At 43.8% G+C, this 27993-nt stretch overlaps 1 protein-coding gene across 1 annotated transcript; it reads right to left on the reverse strand.

The window, feature by feature from the left end:
- On the reverse strand, positions 1 to 27993 carry ELMO3 (engulfment and cell motility 3). The gene is made up of 21 exons (XM_070952693.1): positions 27935 to 27993; positions 25964 to 26077; positions 25786 to 25826; positions 23507 to 23579; positions 23183 to 23233; positions 21018 to 21187; positions 18966 to 19065; positions 15347 to 15498; positions 13863 to 13941; positions 13675 to 13725; positions 13309 to 13431; positions 12592 to 12723; positions 11959 to 12063; positions 11237 to 11345; positions 10784 to 10920; positions 9527 to 9690; positions 7577 to 7689; positions 5891 to 5995; positions 4844 to 4926; positions 2869 to 2946; positions 1 to 600 (listed from the first exon to the last, which is right to left on the reverse strand). The coding sequence occupies exons 2-21, from the start codon at positions 26039 to 26041 to the stop codon at positions 388 to 390; spliced, it is 2157 nt and encodes a 718-aa protein (XP_070808794.1). The 5' UTR covers positions 26042 to 26077; positions 27935 to 27993; the 3' UTR covers positions 1 to 387.

The raw sequence follows: 27993 nt of genomic DNA on the forward strand, positions 1-27993 counted from the left end.
AAAAAACACACACCCCACCAAGGCTCGGTTGGGAAGGCTGTGAACAAACCACAAGCTGCCCGACTCCTTCCTCTTGGCCTCGCTTCATTTGCTGCGATGTCTGAATTAGGCAATCTGTGGTCACCGCTCGTCTTCAAACCATGCTTTGACAAGGTGCAGTTTGAACAGGATTGGTTTACCTGTGGTTTGCCCCGGCTTTGATGTCACAGTAAATGCTACTTGGGTGAAAGTAGAGGAAGCAATCGGAACGTGGGATGAAAGCAGGGAAATTCCGTGCCCACGTTTCCCGATCCGGCTTTCCGGGTGATCCAAGCCCGTGAATTTGTAGAGCAGTGTGTGGATCCTGCTTGTGGGGAGGGGGAGGGCATTGTGTGCTAAGGACAGCTCTTACTGTTCGATATGGGTAAAGTCATAGCAGAAATTTAAGTTGCTGGGAGGCTTTGGGATGTCGGGTGGGGTATCCGGAATGGTAATGTTCTCCAGATCCAGCAATCGCAATTTGAGCTCCATAGACAGCAAGATATCCAGCTCGCTCTGCATCCTTTCGCTGACCATCTCCCGGCCGAGAAGCACGTTCAACCCATCCGTCCACAAACAGAACTGAGGAAAGAGGATAAAATCTCATCAGACGTCGTTCCTTCAACCTTCAGTTAATAGACGGAAGGAGAACAAGACGTAAACACAGACGTGTTTTGTTTTAAACCAGGGCTACAGTGGTTTGACTCACACAACCCATTGTTTTCCCATGCTTAATAATCCTGCAATAATAGAATAATAATAGAATTCTTTTTTTTTTTTAATTTGATTTATATGCCGCCCTTCTCCGGAGACTCAGGGCGGCTTACAATGCGTTAAGCAATAGCCTTCATACTTTTGTATATTTATACAAAGTCAGCTTATTGCCCCCACAAACTGGGTCCTCAATTTACCTACCTTAGAAAGGATGGAAGGCTGAGTCCACCTTGAGCCTGGTGAGATTCGAACTTACAGTAATTGCAGACAGCTGGTGTTAATCACAATGCTATCAGTCTGCTGAGCCACCAGGCCCTTTTATTGGCCAAGTGTGATTGGATACACAAGGAATTTGTCTTTGGTGCATATGCTCTTAATGTACATAAGGAGAATAAAATACATTCATCGAGAATAAAAAGATATAACTCTTAGTGAGAGTCAAGGTTACTAATAAGCTATCAAATCGTACTAGGAAACAAGTAAAAACAATATAAACTGAAAGATATAAGCAACATGGTTATAGTCATAAGTGGGAAGAGAGATACTAGTAAGGAAGAGAAGAATAATAGTAATACAGTCTTAGTAAATAATTTGACAGTGTTGAGGGAATTAGTTGTTAAGCAGAGTGATGGCATTCGGGGAAAAAACTGTCCTTGTGTCTAATTGTTCTGGTGTGCAGTGCTCTATAGCATCATTTTGAGGCTAGCAGTTGAAATCATTTATGTCCAATTTAGCTCTCAACCAGGGGTGAAATCTACGTACCTTCGTTACCGGTTCGGAAGCACATGCGCTGCGCGCACAGACCTTCTGCACATGCACCGAAGGTAAAAAACACATTACTTCCTGGTTAAAACCAGGAAGTAATGACACCCGGGCGGGTGAGTGGAGCTTTGCTCCGCCATTGTTACTGGATTGCCGAACCACCGGCCAAGATCGCTACCGGACTGGGCGATCCAGTCTGATCTGGGAGCATTTCACCCCTGCTCTCAACTATAGCAAACCATCATCAGCAAGTTCCATATTATACCAAAGCAAACAAGCCAAACATGATCTCATGCCAGGTGCAAAACCTAGCTAGTCAGGGGCAGAAACCAGAACATCTCTTTTTAAAAAAAAAAACAATGCAAAACTGAGAGAGTGAAGAAGAAATTTTCAGCAAGTTGAAAGAATTGAACACTTTCCTATACTATTACCTCCACAGTCTTCTCTTGACTGAATATTCCCAGAACACAGAATATTTTAACTAGATTGATTTTATAGCAGGGGTGAAATGCTCCCGGTTCGGACCGGAACACCTGATCCGGTAGCAATGGCGGGTGGTTCGGAGAACCGTTAGTAAAAATCCCTGCGTCCCCCCCAGCTGAGCCGCGAGATCATCAGAGGCTTTTTTTTTTTTTTTTACTTTTAAAAGCATTTTTTCTACAACCTCTTTGGCTGAAAAAAATGTTTTAAAAGTAAAAAAAAAAAAAGCCTCTGATGATCGTGCGGCTCAGCTGGGATCGTCAGAGACTTTTAAAAGCATTTTTTTCTGCAACCTATTCTACCAAAGAGGTTGTAGAAAAAAAAATGCCTTTAAAAGCCTCTGGTGATCCCAGCTGAGTTGCCTGATCGTCAGAGGCTTTTAAAAGCATTTTTTTCTGCAACCTTTTCAGCTGAAGAGGTGGTAGAAAAAATGCTTTTAAAAGTTAAAAAAAAAAAAGTTGGCCACGCCCACCCAGTCACATTACCCCCCCTCACCAAGCCACGCCCACAGAACCGGTAGTAACAAATTTCACATTTCAGCCCTGTTTTATAGTATTGTGTTTATATTATTATAAATTATACAATTTTCTCTTTTAATATTGTAAGCCTCCCAGAGTTACCGTGTGGCAAGATAGGCAGCTAATAAATTTTACAAATAAACAAACTAACAAGCAGACAAATAAAATTCCCATTTCTTCCCAAGGTCGAAGTTGAATTGTTTTTTAAAGTTTGAAAAACTAACCACAAGAATGCGTTCTCCAGAAGGTTTATGCATATCTGCATCTTATTTCAGGTGCAGAATGTCCCAAAGCTATTTTCATATTTGGCATAGAGATTCGGGGGGGAACTCTTTATAACCCAGCTGGCCTGTTCAGTTTCCCTGCTGTGACTCACCTCGTATCGTGTAGCGGCAATGAAATTCAGATGCTCTCCAACGTCGTAACTTATGGAAAATGCAAGGTCGAGAAGATCCTGAGGGAGGGGGAAACAAGTGTTTTAGGAGAGGAAAGCAGGATGGTTAATGGAAGAAGACCTTTCACTTCTTACCCAAGAAGCTTCTTCAGTTCTTTGGTTTTCCCTGAAGGCATTTCGCTTCTCATCCAAGGAGCTTCTTCAGTTCTGAAGCTTCTTGGATGAGAAGTGAAACATATTCAAGGAAAAACAAAAAAAGCTCCATGGCTTAGGGCCTGGTTATTTACGGGACCGCCTGCTGCCGCAAACGGCCTCCCACCGGCCAGTACGCTCTCACAGAGAGGGACTCCTCTGGGTGCCATCGGCCAAACAATGTCGGCAGGCGGCTCCCAGGGGGAGAGCCTTCTCTGTGGGGGCACCTACTATCTGGAACGAGCTCCCCCCGGAGATACGGAGGATCCCGGATCTATGCACCTTCCGCCGCGCTCTCAAGATCTTTTTATTTCACCAGGCTGGTCTGGCCTAACCTCTCCCATTCTCTTTTTAATGTAAATTTTAATGTAAATTTTAATTTGTTCTTAACCTGGGGTTTTAAATTTGTTTTGGGCTAAATTGATTTAATTTGATTTTACTTCTGCTCTTAAATTTTTGTATTCTATGTGTTTTATCTTGTGCCTGTTCACCGCCCTGAGTCCTTCGGGAGTAGGGCGGTATATAAATCAAATAAAATGAAAATGAAAAATGAAAAAAAGTCCAGTTGCCTCTTGAAAAATAAATTTGGGACAACCATAACCTGGATGACTGAAAATCTCCATAGATACTAAAGAATGAGCAAAGCCTAGCTACTCCATTATTTATTCATGACAGTTACTTACTTATTTATTTATTTAATTGGACTTATATGCCGCCGTATCTCCACAGGACTCAGGGCGGCTCACAGCAATAAACAAAACAAACAAACCGTTAAAAAAAAATCCATGATAAAATTGACAAAAAAATCCAATAAAAACCCCATTAAGTTCTATTAAAAACCCCATCAGTCTAGGGCGGCTAGATGAAATAGCCACGTTTTCAGCCCACGGCGGAAGGAGCGAAGGTCGGGGGCCACCCGGAGGTCCACCTTTACTTTACCAAAAAGATAAAAAAAAAATATCAGGGGCAAAAATCAAACCACAGCAGTAACAATCATCACGATCACCCTCAACCCCAAGCTAAGCCAAAGTCCTTGGTCTAGAAAGGGATGCTATCCAATGGCTGCAAACTCTCTGAAGTCTCCAGCGACTGTTGAACAGGGCCGCCGAGAGGATTATTAAGTGCTGGAACAAAACTAATATGCCCCCCGCCCCCCGTGTATGCGTGCGCGCCCCCCGCACACACACCCGCACATATGCGGCAGAGACCCGAAGACCGTTTCCACACAAATTATGGGTGTGACATCCACATGGTGAAAATAAAGCCATTTCCCATTGCAAAACGCTTTTGTCACCCCTTTTTATTAATCTCATCCCGTTTCTGTTTTTCCTTGCATTTGGACATTTCATAAACCATTCATACACTGAATTGAAATATAAAATATATTCAAAAACGAAACAAAACATGCAAACTTAAATAAATAAGGATGAAATTAAAATTCAGTAAATTACATAAATAACTGAGTTTCAGATTAATAAAGATTATGTCAAACAAGGCGGTATAGAGTATGAAGTATATATATCCAATATTGTTTTTCTTTTTTAAAAATTTGGTTTTGTAAAGATTTTAAAATATCTCCCCCTTCATGGGCCCCCATTGAGCTTCATGGACCCCGGAACAATGTACCGGCTGAACCCCCTTGTCCTCAGGCCTGCTGTTAAATATGTAGAGTCAGCTTTTCAATTTTGTTTTTTGGGGGGAGGGTGTGTGTGCAAGGGATGTAAGGGAAGGAGATCCTCCCAGCACAAGTGAGACACTGGCTGACCTTATTCTGCTTGCCCGAACTCTTTTCCTTGGTGTGGGGGCATTCCCGGCCCACCAGCAACGCTTTCATGTCGGCCACAGAAACTGGAGAGAAAAGTAATTTGCAGGTTAAAGCCTACCTAGATCGAAGAAGATTCTACAACGAGAAATATGAAAAACTCAAATTCGTGATTTTGAGGCTGGTATTCTGGCCGCTTTCAATGTTGACTCAGCCTTCCAAGCCTTCCGAGGTCGGTAAAATGAGGACCCAAATTGTTGGGGGCAATGGGCTGACTCTCTAAACTGCTAAGAGAGGGCTGCGAAGCACTGAAAAGCAGTATGCAAGTCTTAAGTGCTATTGTTATTGCTTTCCAAGAGGAAACAATCAAATCCATTAAAAACAAAACAACAGCAAAAATATAGGTTAATTCCAGGGGTGGGCTGCTGGGGGTTCGGGAGAACCTCTAGCTAAGATTCTGTGCAGTTTGGAGAACCACCAAATCCCACTCTTGGCTGGCCCCACCCACCCCTCCCCTCCCCAGAGTCCCCACGTGGCCCGTTTTGGATGCAGGTAAGTGCAGGGCGCACATGGCGGCTCAGGGAGGACGAAAAACAGGCCTACTGGAAGTTCAGGAAGGCCAGAAATGGCCTGTTTCCGGCCTCCAGAGGGCCTCCGGAGCCTGGGGAGGCTGTTTTTGCCCTCCCGGAGGCTCAAGGAAAGTCTCTGGAGCCCGGGGAGGGCAAAAACGCCCCCCCCCACCATGGTGCAGGAGGCTGACTAGGCCACGCCCACCATGGCCATGCCCAGCCAACAACCGGGCACAGAACCCCTTGCTAAAATTTTTGAAGCCCACTCCTGGTTAATTCACTAGCCACATAGAATCATAAGGCTGAAAAGGACAAGATCTTAAATCAGGAAAGCATTCGGGAGCAAACTTAGCATCCCAATCTTTCCACGTCTCCCTTCCACTTTGTGGGCACTATAGGGAAACTCAAGTAGCCTTGCTCACCATCCCGGGAGCAAAGGTGAGAAAAATAAGCCTATAAAAGACGGGGAATTGCCACAAACCTTTCTCCTGCAGGCTCTCTATTGGTGGGTTTTCGACCCCTTCTTCGACATCTCCATAATGGAGAAATTTATGGTTGGGGGAAAGGCGGCAGTACCAGAGTTTATCTGCCAAAGAGAAGAAAAACATTCAAAGTCCAAGAACGAGTCTCGTAATAAGATTTTCTCCATCTTTGCAATGCCAACAGTTCCCACCGTAATGTCTTCCCTCCCGCCACCTTTCCTAGACGACTCCTAACATACATTTTGACTGTTAGGCAAAATGAGCCTAACATTTTGCCTCATAATCATGAGGCAAAATGTTAGGAACTCCGAATTGTTCATGTTTCTCTCATTCCCCAGGACGTTTAATGACTTAGAAATCAAGTATTTCCAAATCTTGCTGTTGATCTGGAAAAGGAATGGGGACCTTTGAGGCCAAGAAGTATTGACAGACAGCCCTCAACTTTACAATGCTTCGTTTAGTGACTGTTCCAAGCTACAACGGCACTGAAAAAAGTGACTTATGACTGTGCAACCTTTGACTGTTCGACTTAATGACCCCTGCAGCATCTCCATAGTCATGTGCTCAAAATTCAGACACTTGGCCACTGACTCATATTTATGACGCCCTGGGGTCACATGATCCCCTTTTGCAACCTTTATGACAATGGGGGAAGTCAACAGGGAAGCCAGATTCACTTAACAACCGTGTTACCAACTTAACAAACTGCAGTGGTTCCCTTAACAACTGTGACGAAAAAGGTCATAAAATGGGACGAAAGCTTACTTAACAAATGTCTCAATTATCTACAGAAATGTTGGGCTCAGTTATGGTTGTAAGGCCTGTATGGCATTTGGAGGCCTGGTCGTAGGATGTGTCCTAAAATGGGACAGCGGGATTGCCGATTCACAAAGTATTCAACTACATAGTACTCTAATGGTAGGTGGGAATGGTATATCGGCGGCAGGAGGAAGAGCTGCAGCTCAGACAACTGTCACACAAAAGGTATTTGAGCCCCCAGAAGAAAAAGGGGTGCAGGAAGCATCTCAGAAATGTCCATACTTAGTTTTCTAAAAGTAAAAGTGCATATTTAGAATAACAGAGTTCTGGAAGGGACCTTGTAGGTCTTCTAGTCCAACCCCCTGCTTAGGCAGGAAACCCTCCATCACTTCAGACAAATGGTTATCCAACATCTTCTTAAAAACTTCCAGTGTTGGAGCATTCACAACTTCTGGAGGCAAGTTGTTCTACTGATTAATTGTTCTCACTGCCAAGAAATTTCTCCTTAGTTCTAAGTTGCTTCTCTCTTTGATGAGTTTCCATCCATTGCTTCTTGTTCTACCCTCAGCTGCTTTGGAGAATAGCTTGACTCCCTCTTCTTTGTGGCAGCCCCTGAGATATTGGAACACTGCTATCATGTCACCCCTAGTCCTTCTTTTCATTAAACTAGATGTACCCATTTCCTGCAATTCTGAAAAAGAGGGGTGAAGTGCTTTTCAGTCTTGCAGAACTGATGTGAGCCCTTTGAGTTAGTCCAGAGAAGAAGCACAAACCACAAGTACTAACACAATCTCTACTGTAAGGTTACAGGAACAGAATCTTGCAAGTCTCAAAGCACTTACACCTTCCTTTCCTTTCCTCGGTCGTATTCAAGACACAGGTTTCTTCTCCACCCACCCCCTCAAATCTGCGGTCTTGTGCTTTACCTTGTCGACGGCGGCTACTAATTTTGCGAAAAAGCGTCCCTTCACAAAGATGTAGGAGTCTCTGCTGCTGGATCAACTTGATGAGTTCGGGTTTCAGACGCTCCTTCAATTCCCTGGAGCAGAAGATGGAGCACAGCTTTTTGTAACACGGGGTAGGTGACTGTCAGCTGCCATCCTCTGCTTGCTTGTGCTTCGCTCCAATGCAGGGTGGAATGCTTGGGGAACTGAAAGTAAGTGTTTTATCTCCTTGAGAGGCTGCCTCAAGGTCACCCAGCTGGGAAAAGGAGGGAGCCGCATACCAAATTGTGCTTGGACTGACCGTTATGGAAACATCTTGCATGAACCTGATCCGTGATGCTGGGATGGGCAATGAGTGATAGTTACAGGAGGGAAAAGTAGAACTTAGGGATTTTGGTGCTTGATTCTCAGTTCTGGCTTTGCAATACTGAAATACACTCAATCTCTAAAAAAAACGATACCTTTCTCAACAAGTAGAGCCAAGGATCATTTCTATTTACAGTAGAGGTTTAAGTTGTGGCAGGTCCGACAGTGGCCACAAAGAGTGAGAGTCTTTACACTTGGTGTCAGGAAGCTGAAGGAAAACAACACTCTTGTTCTTTGGGAGGGCAGCCATCTTGTTTTTCCAAGCACATTACTTATTTCTAACATTTCTATCCCACCTTAACATTCCAACTTTCAGTTCACACTGGACACTCTATGAGCTTACTTTCTAAAATAAACACCACAAAGAAAAACCACAAATACAGATGATTAAAAATGAATCCATTAGAATGTAAATTGTAACGGATACCGTATTTCTAGAACCCGGCTGCTTTATTGCTGTTTCTCCTTGTCATTTTTTTTTTGCACTGCTGTTACTCCTGAAGATTTTTGTCTTACTGTTTTCTATTTTATTCTGCTTTATTTTCATACTAGGTTTCAAGTAACATGTACACAATCCTGGCCACAGCATTAAGCTCTCTTGAAAATAAAAATGATCATGGTGTCAAACCTGGAAGCCATCTTTTACATTTGGGCCTTCAGGCCAGCCGCATTTTCTTCTGTGGGAAAATGGGAGGGGAGATTGCATAGAGTGTAGATGATATGTAGTCAAAATAACATTACTTTCTTAGAGAGTCAAGGATGCAGTGCCCTGGCACCTGGAGTCAGATGTGTCAGCACTGGAGTGAATGCAGCCGAATCCTGACAAGATGACTGGGAGGTGTCTTCAGTTTGGACGGTGGATGATTGGACCATATGATGGACATGAGAGTGCTGGGCAGGGACTTGAACTTTCACTTGGGTGGGGAAAACCTGGAAACTTTCAGATTCGAATTTTCCCAGATGTACCAATATGACATCTCTAATAAAAAGTAACTTCGAGGAAATCCAAGCCTCAGTGTTTTCTTTGGTTGGGGGGTGTTACTTGGAACCCTGACACATGGTCTCTTTTATTTAAAAGGCATCTTACTGCCCTTCCTTGAAAGGATCCCAGGGAAGTATCAAAAGGCAGGCATCAATCCAAATATTGCTCTTTCTTCTTTGGCTTCACTCTGTTTTTCATCCCAGTTAATCAAGCTGCCTGATTGTAATCTAATAAAGGCAACAAATCACTAGAAAACAGCTCGATCAATTGGAAAATAAAAACAGAGTGCCACCAAAGAAGAAAGAGCAATATTTGACACAGCACAAAAAACTTCCTGCAACTGATTGAGATCTTCCATCTCAACGACAAGGTGTCCATCTCTGACCAGGTGAAGTCCATGGTCCATGGAAGCAACTCAAATGATTCCTCTTTGCATGACGGCAAGTAATACTTGAATAGAGCTCAGTCCTACATGTTCTAGGAGGTGTATGGGTGTCTTTCTCTCTCTCTCTCTCTTGCACAGGCATACACACTCACACAAACTACTATCTATCAGAGACACAGTGGGAGGTCTCCTTACTCACAGGACAGGGACAGGCAGAATTTCCTCTTGATGCATGCGTTCTGTCTGCCGGAGACGCAGGATCTCACTGTAGTTGATGGTATTCACTCGGCTCTTGAAGAGCTCCAGCGAAGTGGGCTTCATGGCCAGGGTTCGGGTGATCTGCTCCCGAACCACTTGCATCACCTGGAGGAAGACCCAGAGATTTACCTGCACAGGTGTGTCTTTTGCATCTTCATCTCTCATAACAAAAAGTCAATTGGATTGACAATAGTAGGCCGTACTGCTATCATCCTTCTCATCTTCTCATCTCTCCTACTATCTTCTCCTATTGGTATCTTATGATTTGTCACTAGTTGTTTGTATCTTGTGATTAATGATTGTAACTATGATTTATGATTTATTACTTATCACTTTGTTGTTTGTGTGTACAGAGAGCTCTTGCACTAGAGACAAATTCCTTGTGTGTCCAATCACAATTGGCCAATAAAGAATTCTGTTCTGTTCTGTTCCTATTCCTATTCTATCAAGAGTCAATTGGATTGATGGGTAGCTGTATAAATTGATTGATTGTTTAATTGAATGAATGAATGAATGAATGAATGAATGAATGAATGAATGAATGAGTGAGTGATGTAGATCCTTCCATCATGCAAATGATGGGGCAAAAATGAATGAATGAATGAATGAATGAATGAATGAATGAATGAATAATATAGATCCTTCCATCATGCAAATGATGGGTCAAAGATGAATGAATGAATAATATAGATCCTTCCATCATGCAAATGATGGGTCAAAGATGAATGAATGAATGAATGAATGAATGAATGAATGAATGAATGAATTGAATGAATGAATGAATGAATGAATGAATAATATAGATCCTTCCATCATGCAAATGATGGGTCAAAGATGAATGAATGAATAAATGAATGTAGATCCTTCCAACATGTAAATGATGGGGCATAGATGAATGAATGAATGAATGAATGAATGAATGAATGTAGATTCTTCCAACATGCAAATGATGGGGCAAAGATTGTCATGGGTGGGCGAGCTTTAGGTGGCAGAGGACTGTATTTAATCTGAAGAGATCAGGCAGAGACCCCAATGAATGCCATTATTCTATCACTCCTCTCTTTCAGCCCAGTTCGGATTGACATCCAACACAACTTAGAAAAGAAAAACATTCAATCCCTTGTACTGAAAACCATGCAGCTCAAGAACATATCAGATGATCCCTTTTAGAGCTTGCTGAAATCCATCTGGGTCTTACCTTGTCAAAATCTTCTTGAGTAGCTCGCATCTCCTTCCAGGTTTTGTTCAACAGTTGGATGCAAATACAGAAAATCTCCTCAAAGAAGTGTTCTTGGCCAAAGAACATGAGGTAGAAGGCCTGAGCTGTCTCTGAGCCTGCAACAAGAGAATGATCACAATACTTGAATGGGCCTTGGTGGCACAGTGGTTCGAATCCAGTATTGCAGGCTAACTCACTGCCGACTGCCAGCAGTTCGATCCTGACTGGTTCAAGGTTGACTCAGCCTACCATGCTTCCCAGGTCCAATAAAATGAGGACCCAGATTGCTGAGAAACAATATGCTGACTTTTGTATACCGCCTAGAGAGGGCTGTAAAACACTGTAAAGGTCGGAAAACCTTGCTGTAGAAGATCCTGGTGGGGCCACAGTGCCAACACATTCTGGATGAGGAGAAGCAAAGGGAATACTCACATGTCTCCCCTACATGAAGAATCTCACACAGCATAAAGGAAAGTTGGATGCTGCTCCGAGCAAACGGGCACTCGTGTTTATCTTCTCGACTGCTGTTCTCAAGAATAAACTAAGAAAAAAAGGGTCAGTATTAGAACCTTCCGGATGTAAAATGTCATGAAGGCCAACAAAGGTCCAGTTTAAAATCTCAACCTACTCCATCTGGAAGCTTTCCAATTATCTTAAAACTGCAACTCCCAGAATTCCCAAGAGCCAACACGGACTAGGAATTCTGGGAGTTTCAGTTCCAATACATTGGAGGATGTAAAAGTTAAAGAAGACTAATGCTTAGGGCAGAGTAAAACAAAAAACAAAAAACCCAGACATACTATGAAGACGTTGTGGTGGCGCAGTGGTTAGAATGCAGTATTGCAGGCTCTGCCCCACAGCCAGGAGTTCGATCCTGACCAACTCAAGGTTGACTCAGTCTTCCATCCTTCCGAGACGGGTAAAATGAGGAGCCAGATTGTTGGGGGCAATGTGCTGACTCTGTAAACCGCTTAGAGAGGGCTGTAAAAGCACTGCGAAGCGGTACAGAAGTCTAAGTGCTATTGCAATTGCTACTATGAGTACAAATCCTATTAGTTAATCCCAGAGCCTTCTTGTTGTTAGAGAGGAAATCCAGGAAGCAAGCAGCACTCAGGCAAAGGAGCAGCCTTACCAGGAAAACAGCTTTCTCTTACCCTACTGTATGCATTTGGGAAATGCCTGGAGAAATAGACCATGCTGTCCAGAGCAAGCAACCCAGGAGGAGTCCGGTGCAGATCCAATGCAGGGTTACTGTTATTCTGAAAGAGAAGGTGAGTCAGCAACGTGAGAAAATTCATACAGGATACAACTCCCGTTCCCATGGCCCTGACATCAATAAACTCCACAACTGTCAGGTGCAAATTTATCAGGATTATTCGCTGGGTTCAAAGCACAGAAGAGTTTACTATTGCTACCTAGACACACAAATCTAATCAACTAATGACCAGTGCTAAATTGGTGCTAGGTAAAGACTGGACTTGGGTCTCTTCTGGCAATGCAGTGACTCTAAACTGATGACACGTTTTACTCCGCCCTCCATCTTTTAATTGTATATTATTATTGTTATTTGTTTTGCTGACTTTTAATGTTTGTAAATCACTCAATAGTCATCTCTAGGGAAAATGGGCAGCATACATGTCAAAGAGGAAGGAAGGAAGGAAGGAAGGAAGGAAGGGAGGAAGGGAGGAAGGGAGGAAGGGAGGAAGGTAGGTAAGTCCTGGCTGTGCTCGCCCTGAAAAGCCCCCTCCTGCATCTAATCAGCTTCAAAGAGTCTGAGCAGAACTCACCACAAAGCCCAGCTTGCGGAATTCTTTAGCACAAAGTGAGTGTCGACGCTCGGTGTTATAGCTGCCAGCAGAAGACTCGTTCTCAGACACAAAGGCAGCATGGCGCAAAGACTGGAGCAGGTCCCGTTGTTCCTGAACATCGAAAATAACCAGATTTCCTAGTTGGTGGAGGAGGAAAGCAATAGCCACCCAAGGCATCAAAACAAAAACAAAAAAAAACCCTGAATTGGAACTCAAGACAAGGGAACAGACCAGGGGTGAAATCCAGCAGGTTCTGACAGGTTCTGGAGAACCGGCAGAGGAAATTTTGAGTATTTCGAAGAAATACCACCAAATACCACCTCTGGCTGGCCCCAGAGTGGGGAGGGAATGGAGATTTTATTTATTTATTTATTCATTCATTCATTCATTCATTCATTCATTCATTCATTCATTCAATTTCTATACCGCCCTTCTCCCTGAGGACTCAGGGCGATGTACAGCCAAAATTAAAAACATGCAGTACAAATACTAAAAACAATTAAAAGATATATAAATTTGGCCCAATTAAAAATCACTACCAATTAAAACATTTAAAAATTTCTTCTTAAGCAATATCCTTCCCTTGGAGTGGGGAGGGAATGGGGATTTTGCAGTATCCTTCCCCTGCCATGCCCACCAAGCCACGCCCACAGAACTGGTAATAAAAAAAAATTGGATTTCACCACTGAAACAAACCTGGGAATAGGGATCCATGGGGGCCCTCATCCGCCGCTCCAGAAGGTTGAGTGTGAGGGACTGCAGGACGTAGAGGTAGTGAGCCATCTCATCCGCAATTGGGTCTGAAGCATGGACTATGTTCTGAAGAGGAGTCCAAGAGAGGCACAATATGACACTGCCCGGTCATCCCGCTTGGGAGCAAACATTTGATTTCCTAACGTGGGGTTCAACAAGGACCAACATGCCTGTCTCCAGAGGTGAAAGCGTTAAGCCCAGAAGTGGCAGGTGAGGACAGAGCGAAGAGACCCTCTGAAAGTTAGACCTGGCAGCCAAGGAGCAAAGAAGCTCGGGGGGGAAGGAAAGAGATGCCACCTCCGTACTCACCTTGTGGATAAACTGCCGGAGATTCTTCTCCCCTAGATAGTCCATCATCTCCTAGAAATGGAAAGCAGGGGGTCAGACAATGCTACATTCTACCAGACCATCCTGCTCTTGCAGGTTGGCTGGGCAGACGTATGCAAATATATGCAAATGTAAATCTAAAGATATAAGATTTAGAACATCCGCTTTACCCTTCTTTCTGCCTCGCTAGCATTGAGGAGGAGAGCAATCAGAAGCGCCATAGCTTTGAGTTGCAGCTGCGTGTTCATTCTAATACAGAGAGGAGGGCGAAAAGCCAGAAATTAGACTCCATCTTACACCAGAAGGCTAAAGGAACATAGTGTTGTGGCCCGTCAGCGGCCAGCAAAGCTGGCAGCAGATTCAAACAGTGAGGAGGTTGGGGAGGAACATGGGCCAGTCCTGGAGTCTGGGGAAGGCTCTGATGAGGGCTCTGCGTCGGAGACAGAGAGGGGGCCAGGGCCGTATGCCAGTTATCAGCTGCCTTCGGAGTCGGACATCAGTGAGGCAGACGAACAGCTGGAGCCTGTTCCCAATGTACGCATGCACAGAGTTGCCAGACGAAGGGAACAGCTAAAGAACAAGGGTCGACTTGGGAGTAAGGCCACAGGTAGACGATGAATGGCCCCTCCCACAGGGAATAAAAGAGGAGCAAAAGGGGAGTGGAGTTTGCAAGAGACAATGAGTTCGTTTAATTGGTTCTTTGATCCAGCTCCTGCCTGAAAGGAGCCCCCACCCCGGGCGTCCCCAGGGCAATGGCAGTATCACCGGCTAATCCTTTCAACCTGGAAGCACCGTGGTACTTCCAACATGAGTGCGATGCTACCAGAAGGCTTGGATTTCCCCATAACCTCCATGATCCTCACCAAGGATTCTCAACGTGATCACCAAGAGATCCCTTACTTCCCAAGGTAGTATGATAAATAAATGATAAAGCTGGGAGGGCCGTAACATTACCATTGCCCACTTGAGAAAGGGATCAGCACACTGCAGCTGGTAGGAATCCAAATTTTGGGGCATATAACTCCCACAAATAAGCGTTGTGGGGGGAAAACCAGGGGTGAAATCCAGCAGATTCTGACAGGTTCTGGAAAACCGGTAGCAGAAATTTTGAGTAGTTCGGAGAACCGGCAAATGCCACCTCTAGCTGGCCCCAGAGTGGGGAGGGAATGGGGATTTTGCAGTATCCTTCCCCTGGAGTGGGGAGGGAATGGAGATTTTGCAGTATCTTTTCCCCTGGAGTGGGGAGGGAATGGAGATTTTGCAGTATCCTTCCCCTGCCACGGCCACCAAACCACACCACACCACACCCACCAAACCACACCCACAGAACCGGTAGTAAAAAAAATTGGATTTCACCACTGGGGAGAACCCACATCCGGAAGATTGCAATGATCACAAAACAACTGGAGGTGACTGACAGATGTTGATACACCATCAGCAGTTGCTCTCTACAGCCAGAATGCTAGAACATCGCAGCGGCAACCTTAAAAAGCCGCATTCCATTCTGCAACTTTTTTTGTGGGTTCCTCCTCCTGCCAGTAAATGAGACCCACTGCTGGGAAATAACAGGACTCTTTCCGAATTTTGTGGGTTGTGGGTTTTTGGGAGATAGGACTGCTGGAAAGCTGCTCCTTACGGCTCATCTTATGCTTACACTTGCAGGAGGGCAATGAGGCGATCCAGAGTCACCTGTTGCTTGACCAGCTCAAAAAGAGCCCGACTGGTGGGCACCATGTTCTCCAAGATGGCCAGGGAAATCTGCTGGATGGAAGCATCCAGGGGACTGATATTGATGTAACTCACAATCTACAGCCAAAGAACAGATTAATTAGACAGTGGAGAGGGATTCATATCTTTGTTCACTTAATCGCTTTGATTCTTTACGACGACAAGAGTTGTAGTTTTCTACCACGGCTGGCACTCAATTGGTCAAATCCCTTGGGCAGCTTTTGTATAAACCAGTGATGGCGAACCTTTTTGGCACTGAGTGCCCAAACCAGGACACATGCCTGAGTGCTGGAGCTCCGGAAACCCGAAGACATATGCATGCATATGTAGGCCCTTTTTTTGATCGTTTTCAGGCCAATTTTCTGGGTGTTTTTCTGGCTGTTTTCTGGGCTCTTTTCCATCCGTTTTCCAGCGCTCTGGTACCTGCGAAGACCTGCTGGCCGCCGGTACTCATGTGCACGCCAGAAACCAGAAGACCAGCTGGCAATGGTGCACGTGCCCACAGAGAAAGCTCTGTGTGCCACCTCTGGCACGTGTGCCATAGGTTTGCCATCACGGGTATAAGCTAAGCAGGAAGTCATACGACAAAGAGCCTTGGTGGCGCAGCAGACTAAAGTGCTATTAAGTAGCACCAGCTGCCTGCAATTACTGCAAGTTCAAATCTCACCAGGCTCAAGGTTGACTCAGCCTTCCATCCTTTCGAGGTAGGTAAAATGAGGACCCGGATTGTGGGGGCAACAAACTGACTTTGTATAAAAAAGGACACCGCTTAGGGGGGGCCAAAAGCCCTACTAAGCAGATATATACAAAATGATGAAGACTATTGCTTAACGCATTGTAAGCCGCCCTGAGTCTCTGGAGAAGGGCGGCTTATTTATTTATTTATTTATTTATTTATTTATTTATTTATTTATTTATTTATTTATTTATTTATTTTATTCAATTTGTATACCGCCCTTCTCCTAGTGGACTCAGGGCGGTGCACAGCCAGAACTAAAACACATAACAATACAAAATTTAAAATTATTAAAAGAATTATATACTTTGGCCCAAATTTAAAACAATTCGAATTAAAACCCATTTACAGATTAAAAGCTAAACAACTAAAAAACTAAAAAAAAAGGGGGGGGTTCACGCCTGCCCTGCTTGATGGAAAAGAAAAGTTTTCAGGGCACGGCGAAAGACTCGGAGATCCGATATCCTTCTTATCTCCGGGGGCAAATCGTTCCAATAAATAATTGAAAATCGAACCAATAAATAAATAAATAAACAGTTGTGAAAAATCGGTTATCTTCCTTTGAAGATTCTTAAGGAGCACAGAGCCTGTGAATACTGAGAAATTCTCCGCAAACGATATGATCTAGAAAATTAGATCGCTTCTGGAAATACGCAATTTCTCTTTGGCTTCCATTGAATTAATCCTGGAAAACTTCAAGTTAATTATTCCAGAACTTGACTAAGCATTCTGATCCTTGCTAAAGTAATGTTGGTAACCTTCTCTAGTCCTGGAAATGGATCTAAGATACAGTAGTAGCCAAAACTGTGGAAACCTTTTGGGAAAAGTATATTTTCTAAAACTAGCTAATAACACCACTTTTTTTTTTGGAGTAGTACCATAAAATTATATATCAATGGAAAGATAATTTAATCAAGAATGTAATGTAATACCTTTTATGAAGGATTTGCTATTAGAATAGCAGTTACAGTATAAAGAAGAAAAGTGAAACAACAAGATATACAAAAATTACCATCATAGAAAAAATGAGATATACAAAAATTATCACCATGTCAGTTAATCCTTAGTTGAGTAACCTTTAGCGTGAATTACGGCTTTACAACATCTTCCCATGGAGTGGACTGAGTCTTTTAGTTCTGCAGCTGTTATAATGTGAAACCAAGATTGAAGGATTGCTTCTATTAACTGAGTTTTATTGCTGGGTTACTTCTGACTAACAAGTTTCTTTAGGTGGCTCCATAGATTTTCAATTGGGTTACGGTCGGGCTATTCCCAGGCCTTTCCAGCAGTGGAATAGGATTATCTTGAAACTCCCCAAAAAAAGTGGTGTTATTAGCCATCAAACCTCAAAAATACACTTTTCCCAAAAGGTTTCCACAATTTTGGCCACTACTGTATGCTTAGAGGATCCTTTAGCTGCCTGTGATCTTCCTGTGGGATTCCCACATCACTTCCCATCTCAAAATCTTTCTGTCTTTTGTGTCAGTCAAATCACACAACAGTGATAATTCAAGGGGGGGGAGGGGAATCAACACATAATAGTAAATTCAAGTAAAATTCCTTGGCCATTTTTTCAAATGTTGCATAACGTGACTTTAAGTGCCCATTGTACACTGAAAGACGGAGCTTTTGAAAAAGCTTTCCTGTGCTGCTTATTTTTACACGTTTACAGTGGTTTTTCCTAAACGCTTAAGATTACAACTCACTTTGTAAACACTCCAGTAGGATTTGGTTGTTGGATAGATAGAGAAGATAGATCAACAGATAGATGGATGTAGTCAGCCACTGTTCCTAGATGCGATTCAGAAACAGTCTTGAAAATAAGTCTGAGGCTTAAGAAAGAGGTTTTGTAATACACTAACTTCCTCTTCACTCATTTTAAAAGAAAGAAGAGATAGGAAGAAAAGGGAGAAGGTGTGTGAGAGAGAGAGAAAGAGAGAGAGAGAGAAAGAAGAGATAGGAAGAAAAGGGAGAAGGTGTGTGAGAGAGAGAGAAAGAGAGAAAGAAGAGATAGGAAGGAAAGGGAGATGTGTGTGAGAGAGAGAAGAGATAGGAAGAAAAGGGAGAAGATGTGTGAGAGAGAAAGAAGAGATAGGAAGGAAAGGGAGAAGATGTGTGTGAGAGAGAGAAGAGATAGGAAGAAAAGGGAGAAGGTGTGTGTGAGAGAGAGAAGAGATAGGAAGAAAAGGGAGAAGGTGTGTGAGAGAGAGAAGAGATAGGAAGAAAAGGGAGAAGGTGTGTGAGAGAGAGAGAAAGAGAGAAAGAAGAGATAGGAAGGAAAGGGAGAAGATGTGTGAGAGAGAAAGAAGAGATAGGAAGGAAAGGGAGAAGATGTGTGTGAGAGAGAGAAGAGATAGGAAGAAAAGGGAGAAGGTGTGTGTGAGAGAGAGAAGAGATAGGAAGAAAAGGGAGAAGGTGTGTGAGAGAGAGAGAAAGAGAGAAAGAAGAGATAGGAAGAAAAGGGAGAAGGTGTGTGAAAGAGAGAGAAGAGATAGGAAGAAAAGGGAGAAGATGTGTGAGAGAGAAAGAAGAGATAGGAAGGAAAGGGAGAAGATGTGTGTGAGAGAGAGAAGAGATAGGAAGAAAAGGGAGAAGGTAGGTGTGTGTGTGTGTGTGTGTGTGTGTGTGTGTGAGAGAGAGAGAGAGAGAGAGAGAATATCCTATGAACCCAAAAAGAAATGTCTGTGAAGTCCACATTGCCAAACTTGGTTTGCAGTTCCACTAAATCCTGACCATCTCCCGAAGGGAAATCTAGAACCCAGATGTTCTGGGAGAACAGGAAGAACTGCTTCCATGTCATGATCCTTACCTTTTTGATGAAAGTAGGGCTGAGAGTCTCCCAGGAAACAAAATCATGTTCCATCAGCTCCACAAAGGCCTTCAGGGTATACGCCAGAATCTCCCCTGTACTGGAGTAACAGACAGCAAACAGGGTAAGAGCCAAAGGGCGAGTGGGAGACTCAAACCCAGAAACCATAGGAAGGATGCATTAGAGGAACCTAGGAGGAGAGAGAAGGAACAAAGAAGGAGAAGAAGAAAAAGGAAACGTCTCCATAAAAGCCAACGTCCCAGGGGGAAAAAAAGCCAAGGAAGCAGAAAGAGATGGAGCAGAATATTCTAAGGAAAAAATCAAGGGCCATCACAATAAGAGCCTTGGTAGTACAGTGGTTTAATGCACCCTGTTATTAACACAGCTGACTGCAATTACTGCGGGTTCGAATCTTACCAGGCTCAAGGTTGACTCAGCCTTCCATCCTTCCTAAGGAGGTTAAATGAGGACCCAGTTTGTGGGGGCAATAAGCTGACTTTGTATAAAAATATACAAAAGGATGAAGGCTATTGCTTAACGCATTGTAAGCCGCCCTGAGTCTCCGGAGAAGGGCGGCATATAAATCAAATTAAAAAAAAAATAATAATAATAAAAATAAAAATAATAATGTTGCTGAGAAACGCCTTCTTGTTATATTATAAGTCTGCATCCTTTGCATAACTCACTCTGGTCACAGTGGACAGCTGAATCCCTGAAATTTATGATTATGAATCCACGACTTCATGTTATAAAGAGAAAACAGAGGAAACTTAATGGAGAAAAGAGAGTTTAAAATGCACAATTTTCGCTTAAACCTGCATGGATTGGTGCCTCCTTCCTGGAACTCAACTGGACCAGCAGTTCATTGATCAGTAAGGATGATTGGCGGAAGGTGGCACCCCAATGAAAAAAATGGGGTCCGGCATGAAAATTGTGGGCAAAGCCAAACGATAAACCAAAACATTTTGTTTTGGGGGGGGGAGGGAAATGTACGAAGTGTATGTCCATGATGGTAAAGCTTAAAAACAACGGTGCTCTTAACATTGCAGTCGTTTTCACCTTTCACTGGCAAACTGGCTCCAGGAATCGCTTAAGGGCATTGCAGAAGACCACAATCAGTTCATATGCCAGGGGTTGTCTGCCCCATAGCTACCTGAGGACGGGGGGGGGGGGGGTTCCACATAATTTTACCACCAGTTCGCCGCGCACCGAAAATGTGAGCATGCGGCCTTCCACGCGTGCGCTTTGCTTACAAATGCAACTTGCACGCATGCACGCGGCTTAGAAAACGTGGTTAAATAGGACAGCATAGCACCAGTGGTGAAATGTAAAATTAGTTATTACCGGTTCTGTAGGCATGGCTTGGTGGTGGTGGTGGTGGTGGGGGGGGGGGGGTAATGGGACTGGGTGGGCGTGGCCAACTTTTTTTTTTTTTTTTCTTTTAAAAGCATTTTTTTCGGCCGAAGAGGTTGTAAAAAAAAATGCTTTTAAAAGCCTCTGATGATCAGGCAACTCAGCTGGTATCGTCAGAGGCTTTTAAAAGCATTTTTTTTCTACAACCTCTTCGGCTGACGAGGTTGTAGAAAAAATGCTTTTAAAAGGTAAAAAAAATGCCTCTGACGATCACAGCTGAGCCGTGCGATCATCAGAGGCTTTTTTTTTTAACTTTTAAAAGCATTTTTTCGGCCGAAGAGGTTGTAGAAAAAATGCTTTTAAAAATAATTTTTAAAAAAGCCTCTGATGATTGCGCGGCTCAGCTGGGCATGGAGGGGGCAGGGATTTTTGCTACCGGTTCTCCGAACCACCCGCCGCTATCGCTACCGGATCGGGTGATCCGGTCCAAACTGGGAGCATTTCACCCCTGCATAGCACCGGGGGCGGATGGGCGGGTCCACACCGCAGTTCGCTACTACTGGTTCGCTCGAACTGATCCGAACCGGCTCAATACCGCCACTGCCTGAGGAGCTGCAGAAAACATCCTTAGAAGAGATTAGAAGGAAAACTCATGCCAAAAGCAGCAGTGAAGCACCCTTCTGCCCTGAAGATACTCACTTATTATCTTCTTCCACAATCATGAAGAGCTGATTCAGGCCATTTCTGCTAATAAACTCCTGAGCGAAGGCCACATCCCGGGACAGGCTTGCCAACTTCTTCAAAGAATTAGTCTTCACATCCACACTGTTGCTTTGAATACCCCCATGCAGCTTTGCTGCCTCTTGATCCTGCAAGGAGATCATTTGCGGGGGGGAATCAAAGAAGATGATATAACCACAACTTGGAATATTGTTGCATTCAGTTCTGGTTACGTTGCTCAAACAGGAACAGGTTCAGCAGACCGGCAATAGTTTAATGCCACTAAAAGAGGACTTATCCCCTCAGCCAGCTTAACTGCAGAGCACAATCAAGGAAGGAAGGTTCTTTAAATGAGTTGAAACAAGAAATAAGCTTCCGATTACAAAAAGAATGAGAAGCGAGATAGGAATCCCCCAGCCGTCCTTTTTATTGGTGAGTTCACGAAGCTCAGGTCCCCCTTGGAAGCTTCTGGATTCTTTTTTCCCCCCAATTTGTTTGCACATCCCTCAGGCTGAAAATCCATGTGTGTGTGATAAGCAAGCTGTCTTATCTGCTGATAAGTGTCTAGAGATCCTCTTCCTTTTTTCCCTCTCTCAATCTCAGCACAGCCTCTAGTTATATAAATATATTTGCATCCCATTTGGCTACAATAGTAGGAAAGTAGATAGGTTTTGCATTTGCATCAAGGTGATTTACACCTCCCCTCCAAAAATAACTAAATGAAATCAAGAATTGACTCAAGGCAACAGCAAAAGTTACATTAAAGCAACTGCTTTTTGACTAAGACGCTGAGCTTGTCGATCGAAAGGTCGGCAGTTCAGCGGTTCGAATCCCTAGTGCCGCGTAACGGGGGTGAGCTCCCATTACTTGTCCCAGCTTCTGCCAACCCAGCAGTCCGAAAGCACGTAAAAAATGCAAGTAGAAAAACAGGGACCACCTTTGGTGGGAAGGGAACAGCGTTCCGTGCGCCTTTGGTATTGAGTCACGCCGGCCACATGACCACGGAGATGTCTTCGGACAGCGCTGGCTCTTCGGCTTTGAAACGGAGATGAGCACCGCCCCCTAGAGTCAGGAACGACTAGCACCCATGTGCAAGGGCAACCTTTACTTTTACCTTTTTAGGGAGGGCAATTCCTAAAATTCCCAATGAACACATCTGGAGGGGTCTAGGCTGAGGAAAGCTGTGCTAAAACATCAAAAGGAACACAACTGCAGTCCATCTCATTGCTGCTTCTATTATATGCCTAGGAATGGGCATAATAATATTTTTCTGCTAAGCACTGGGCCCTTAAACAGTAAGGACTGTAAAATTTAGCCAGAGTAGCAAGAACAAAAAGCAACCAAAAAGTATTGATATAAACAGAAGGTAAAAATAGTAGCCAGGATGTGGTATTTTTTTTTAAAAAAAAAAAAACGTTCTGCAGCCTCTATTTCCTATGGATTTCCTCCAAGTAAGGAAGAAAGAAGCAGTCGGAATATGTGTTAAGGGCTATCATGATAAGAAATTAATGACCTTTGGCCATCAACATTCTCGATCCAATCACTAAAAATAAATAAATGAAAATCAACGGGAGGAAACTGCATGATTTTGCAATAAAAGCCTCATGTGAAAGTATTCTATTTTTTTTTCTTTCTTTTTTTCTTCTTGCTTCGGGGATGGGGTCAGGACGACTGAATTGAGCTGAGCATTTACTGGCTGGATGCCCTTCCTGACACCTACACGGAGCTCACAGCAAATATTTTCTCTTTGTGCCCTGATAGAGAAACATCTGTCACTACCTAGGAGTGAATTCTCAAACTTGAAAAGGAAGTGTCTTCACTTTTAGGCCCCCCCGAGCCGCTCTGAAAGTATTTTATAACACAACCATAAAACGTTCTCAGTTTCCTGTATTTGCAAAAAAATAATAATAATGCATCATCATCCTAAAGATGTGCGTAAATGGAGGAGCCAGCAGAATGCAAAAAAATCTCTTTTTGTTCTAATGATTAGTCTGCAATATTTGCAAGATGACAAAAACCCAGTAAGAAAATAAGGGGGAAAGCATGCAGAAATCACATGCTTGGAATCTACAGCTTCTATAATAGACATTGTCCTTGAGCAAAGACAAAATTTGGAATGCTTTCCCGTTTGCAGTGGGACCTACCGGAGCAGTTGTCAACTGCAGGATACTCCCATTCTTAATTTCTCCACGGTTCTAACAAAACAAGACAAGAAAATAATTGCACAATCAAAATCTCAAAACACTGAATAAAAGCAGCCAAAGATGAACTGGTTCAAAATGTCTATCTTGCCAACATTTTAACTAGCCTTCTAGGAGAACTGAAAAATAAGAGGCAGAAAAAGTTGTTTTACTTACGGTAATCATTCAATGTCCATCTCTTTTTTTTTAGCCAGGCAATAACCTTCCTTGCAGGCATTTTTTAAAACACCAGGCTGGTCTACTAAACTCTTTCTCAAATGCACTCACCAGTTCTGTGATGTAGGCTTGCTGGCCATCCACGTACTGCAGCGCATAGCGCTCAGAATTATTCAGGTTCCACCTATGTTAGAGACAGACAATCAGAGTTTTGCCAGGGTGCACAGATTTCTCCCCCCACCCAAAAAAATTGGTGTATTTCCATTTCCCAGAAAAGAAACTGGATGTCCAAGGAGATAAGTCGTCTGAATCATGCAAATATTTCCTCTGCTACTTAACTACTGTATTTTTCAGAATATAAAACGTTCTGGATTATAAAACACACCTACCTTTTTTGTTGAGGAAATCAAGAAAAAGAAATTTTGCCTCCTTGCAGCAAACAGCAAACAGCCTGCTTTACTTTCATTTTTGTTTTCAGCATAGCTTGATTAGCACAAGGAAAAAAAAATCTGCTCCCAGCAATTTACCTCCTTGCAGCAAGCAGCAGAGGCCAGCGCGAAACAGCTGAGAGCAAATCAGCTGAGAACAAAACTGCTCAGAGCAAAACAGCTGAGAGCAAAACAACTGAGAGTCCGGAGGCCGATCCAATCAACTTGTGCTAATTAGACTGTGCTGAAGCTGAACCGAGCTGTTTCTTCTTGCTGCTTGCTGCAAGGAGGTAAACTGCTGGGGGGCAGAGCCATGGGGTGGGGGCCAGTGGGTGGGTGGGGCTACATTTGATGTATAAGACGCACCCAAATTTTCACCCCCTTTTAGGGGGGAAAAAGGTGCATCTTATACTCTGAAAATTACGGTAAGTTTTCTACAAAGTTTAATCAAATTCTGTGTTTACCTGAAAGGAACATGACCCTCAAAAAAAAGGGGAGGGAGGGAGGGGGACAAGGGAATTAAGGAGAAATTATACATGCCTATATTTGTGTATATACACATACACACCCACACTGGGGGAGTAAAATTCTGTGCAATAACCTACTCAGCCTTTACCAGTTCCTAGAGGTGTTTCCCTACCTCCATAAACATGTTGTGCAAGCGGCCTACAAGGCCAAACCAGAAGGCACACTCCCAAAAATGAGAATAGTGAGGACAAAATAACTCTTCATAATAACTGAATCAACTATCAATTAAACTTCATTCTTTTACAACGAGGCTCCAATTTGTGAAATCGATTCTCCTCTCTCTTGCAAGTATGCAAATGATCTATTCTCTTTCACAGATACGAAACGTCTCTTATCTAAAAACACATCTAAAACATACGAAGAACGGTTGCAGGAATTGAGTTTGTCTAGACTAGTGAAAAGAAGTAGAGGTGACATGATAGCAGTGTGTTCCAATATCTCAGGGGCTGCCACAAAGAAGAGGGAGTGAAGCTATTCTCCAAAGCATCTGAAGGCAGGACAAGAAGCAATGGGGGGAAACTCATCAAGGAGAGAAGCAACTTAGAACTAAGGAGAAATTTCCTGACAGTTAGAACAATTAATCAGTGGAACAACTTGCTTCCAGAAGTTGTTCCAGTACTGGAAGTTTTTAAGAAGAGACTGGACAAACATTTGGCTGAAATGGTATAGGACTTCCTGCCTGAGCAGGAGGTAAGACTAGAACAAGGGTCGGCAACCTGAGGCTCTGGAGCTGCATGTGGCTCTTTCTTCCCTCTGCTGCAGCTCCCTGTTGCTGGTCAGCTCCACAATTCATAGGGTTTTCGGTTAGGACAGGTAGAGGAAAAAGGACGCCATGCTAGGAGGAGACTCTATGGTGGGGGAACCAGACTTTCTGTCAGCTCCAGAATTGAATGGGGGGGGCTTCTGATTAGGACCTCTGTGGCTCTTTTGAGTGTTTAAGGTTGCCGACCCCTGGAATAGAAGACCTCCAAGGTTTCTTTCAACTCTGTTATTCTGTTATTATATGGACAAGTACAGACCTTTAATTCCAAAAGAAGGATGGAAGAGAGGATGAAGAGAAGGAAAGCATGAAAGGGAGTGAAGAGGAGGTGAAGCGGGAAACATCTAGGGAAATGCCTACTATCAATAGTTTGGGGGCTTCATTGCTTTATAATAGTGCTTCTCAACTTCGACAACTTGAAGATGTGTTCAAGTTCAAGAAAGCTAAAGCGTATTAACGAAACAGAAAGCAGACAGACAGACCTCCCTTAACACATATTTAATAACTTAAAGCGGGTGTGGAAAAATGCAGTAAGTTTTTGCAAACATCTGGCAGGCAGCAGCTTCTGTCTGAAACTCATCTACGCATCAGTCTCAGACTTTTTCTGCTGATCCGCTACAAAGCAAAAGCAAAAAAAAAAAGAAAGAAAGAAAAAAAAGGGAATAGCTACTCACACTTCACAGACTTCTTTCACAACTGCTGACAAAGGCTTAGCCTGCAATTAAACATAAACGGCACGTGAGGGTTTCCACATGATTTGAACCTTTTAAGCAGAGCCGGTGCGCGGAAAATAAAATTGGGCACAACTCTTCCATGTGCCAAACTGGTAAAAAGATGTAAAGATCGATCTACCTGATTTAGTTCTATGAGCTGGGGAATGGCACCCATCATCTGCACGGCGATTTTGACCACATCTTTGGAAGGTGGCATGGTCAGCCCTTCTCTGGGTTGACCAGGAGGTCCTTCCTGCAAAAGCATGGAGATGTCCCTCATCACATATAATCCAGGTGTGAAATCTACTTATCTTCCCTACCGGTTCGGAAGTGCGCGCACTGCGTCACATCCAATTTTTGACCCTCCGCGCATGCACAGAAGGCTTTGTGCCAGTGGTGAAATCCAATTTTTTTTTTATTACCGGTTCTGTGGGCGTGCTTGGTGGGCATGACAGGGGAAGGATACTGCCAAGTCTCCATTCCCACCCCACTCCAGGGGAAGGATACTGCAAAATCTCCATTCCCTCCCCAATCCTGGGGGAAAGATATTGCAAAATCTCCATTCCCACCCCACTCTGGGGGCCAGCCAGAGGTGGTATTTACCAGTTCTCCGAACTACTCAAAATTTCCGCTACCGGTTCTCCAGAACTTGTCATAACCTGCTGGATTTCACCCTGCTTTGCGCATGTGCAGAGGGTTAAAAACTAGGAAGTAATGATAATGTCCGGGTGGGTGGGTGGAGCCTCGCGGTGCCACCGCTACCAGTTCGCTGAACCAGCCGCTACCGGCTTGTTCAAGGCAGACAGAACTGGTAGGATTTCACCACTGATCTAACCATGACAAGGAAAAATGCTATCCAAGCAACCAGAAAGGTTTATTGCTAAGATATTTGATAACACACAAGTAATGGAATTTACACATACAGGTAATCCTCGACTTACAACAGTTCGCTTAGTAACCGTTCAAAGTTACAACGGCACTGAAAAAAGCAATTTACGACCATTTTTCAGAGTTACAACTGTTGCAGCATCCCCATGGCTATCTGTGATTCAGATTCGGATGCTTGACAACCGATTCACATTTATGACGGTTTGAAGTGTCCCCAAACTCCCCTTTGGCTGACAAGGGAAAGTCGGTGGGGAAACCGGGTTCACTTAACAACCGTGTGACTAATTTAACGACAGCAGTGATTCGCTTAAGAAACGGGGCAAGAAAAGTCACCAACCGAGACAAGGCTTGCTTAACATGTGTCTCACTGAGCAACATACATTTTGGGCTCAATTGTGGTCGTACGTCGAGGATTGCCTGTTATGTGCAAAGCTGGGCATTTGTGCAATGGAACCCGCTTGGGAAATGGATTCACTGGTTGCATGCTGACTTGATCTGTGCCCTGGCTTGAAAGGAGGATCTTAATAATCTTGAAATTGTATAGTATTGTGGCCCGCCAGTGGCCAGCAGATCTGGCAGCAGATTCGGACAGTGAGGAGGTTGGGGAAGAACATGGGCCAGTACTGGAGTCTGGAGAAGGCTCTGATGAGGGCTCTGCATCGAAGGCAGAGAAGGAGCCAGAGCCATATGCCAGCTATCAGCTGCCTTCGGAGTCAGACATCAGTGAGGCAGACAAACAGCTGGAGCCTGTTCCCAGTGTGCGCATACACAGAGTTGCCAGACGAAAGGAACAGCTAAAGAAGAAGGGTCGACTCAGGAGTAAAGCCACAGGTGGACGATGAATGGCCCCTCCCAGAGGGAATAAAAGAGGAGCAAAAGGGGAGTGGAGTTTGCAGGAGACAATTAGTTCATTCCTGCATTCTTACCAAGTATTGCGGAGTCTGAAAGATATCGGCCTGGCCACTCTCCAAGCCTGATAAAGGTCGGTAATTGTGAACTACCTTGAAAGACTGTGGGAGAGGAAAGACTTTGCTGGAGAGGAATTCACTGTAAATTAAATAAAAGGGGTTTATCGGGACGAGGGCTCGGCTTCGTGCTGCTGGGGAAGCCTAGGTCAGAACACATACGAACGTGCAAACTGAATTGTAATCGACTTGCGTTTTTCTGAAAAGCCAATATGAACTTAGGTTCGTGTTCTACCAAACAATTCCAATTCCATCACCTGCCGAGGAAAAATAGGCTGGCTCCCACTGTATCCAAACAGCCCTCCTCCAGAGATTC

Source organism: Pituophis catenifer, unplaced genomic scaffold, assembly GCF_029215685.1.
Source record: "Pituophis catenifer annectens isolate HBS135680 unplaced genomic scaffold, rPitCat1.0.hap2 SCAF_13, whole genome shotgun sequence".
NCBI classification, from domain to species: domain Eukaryota; kingdom Metazoa; phylum Chordata; class Lepidosauria; order Squamata; family Colubridae; genus Pituophis; species Pituophis catenifer.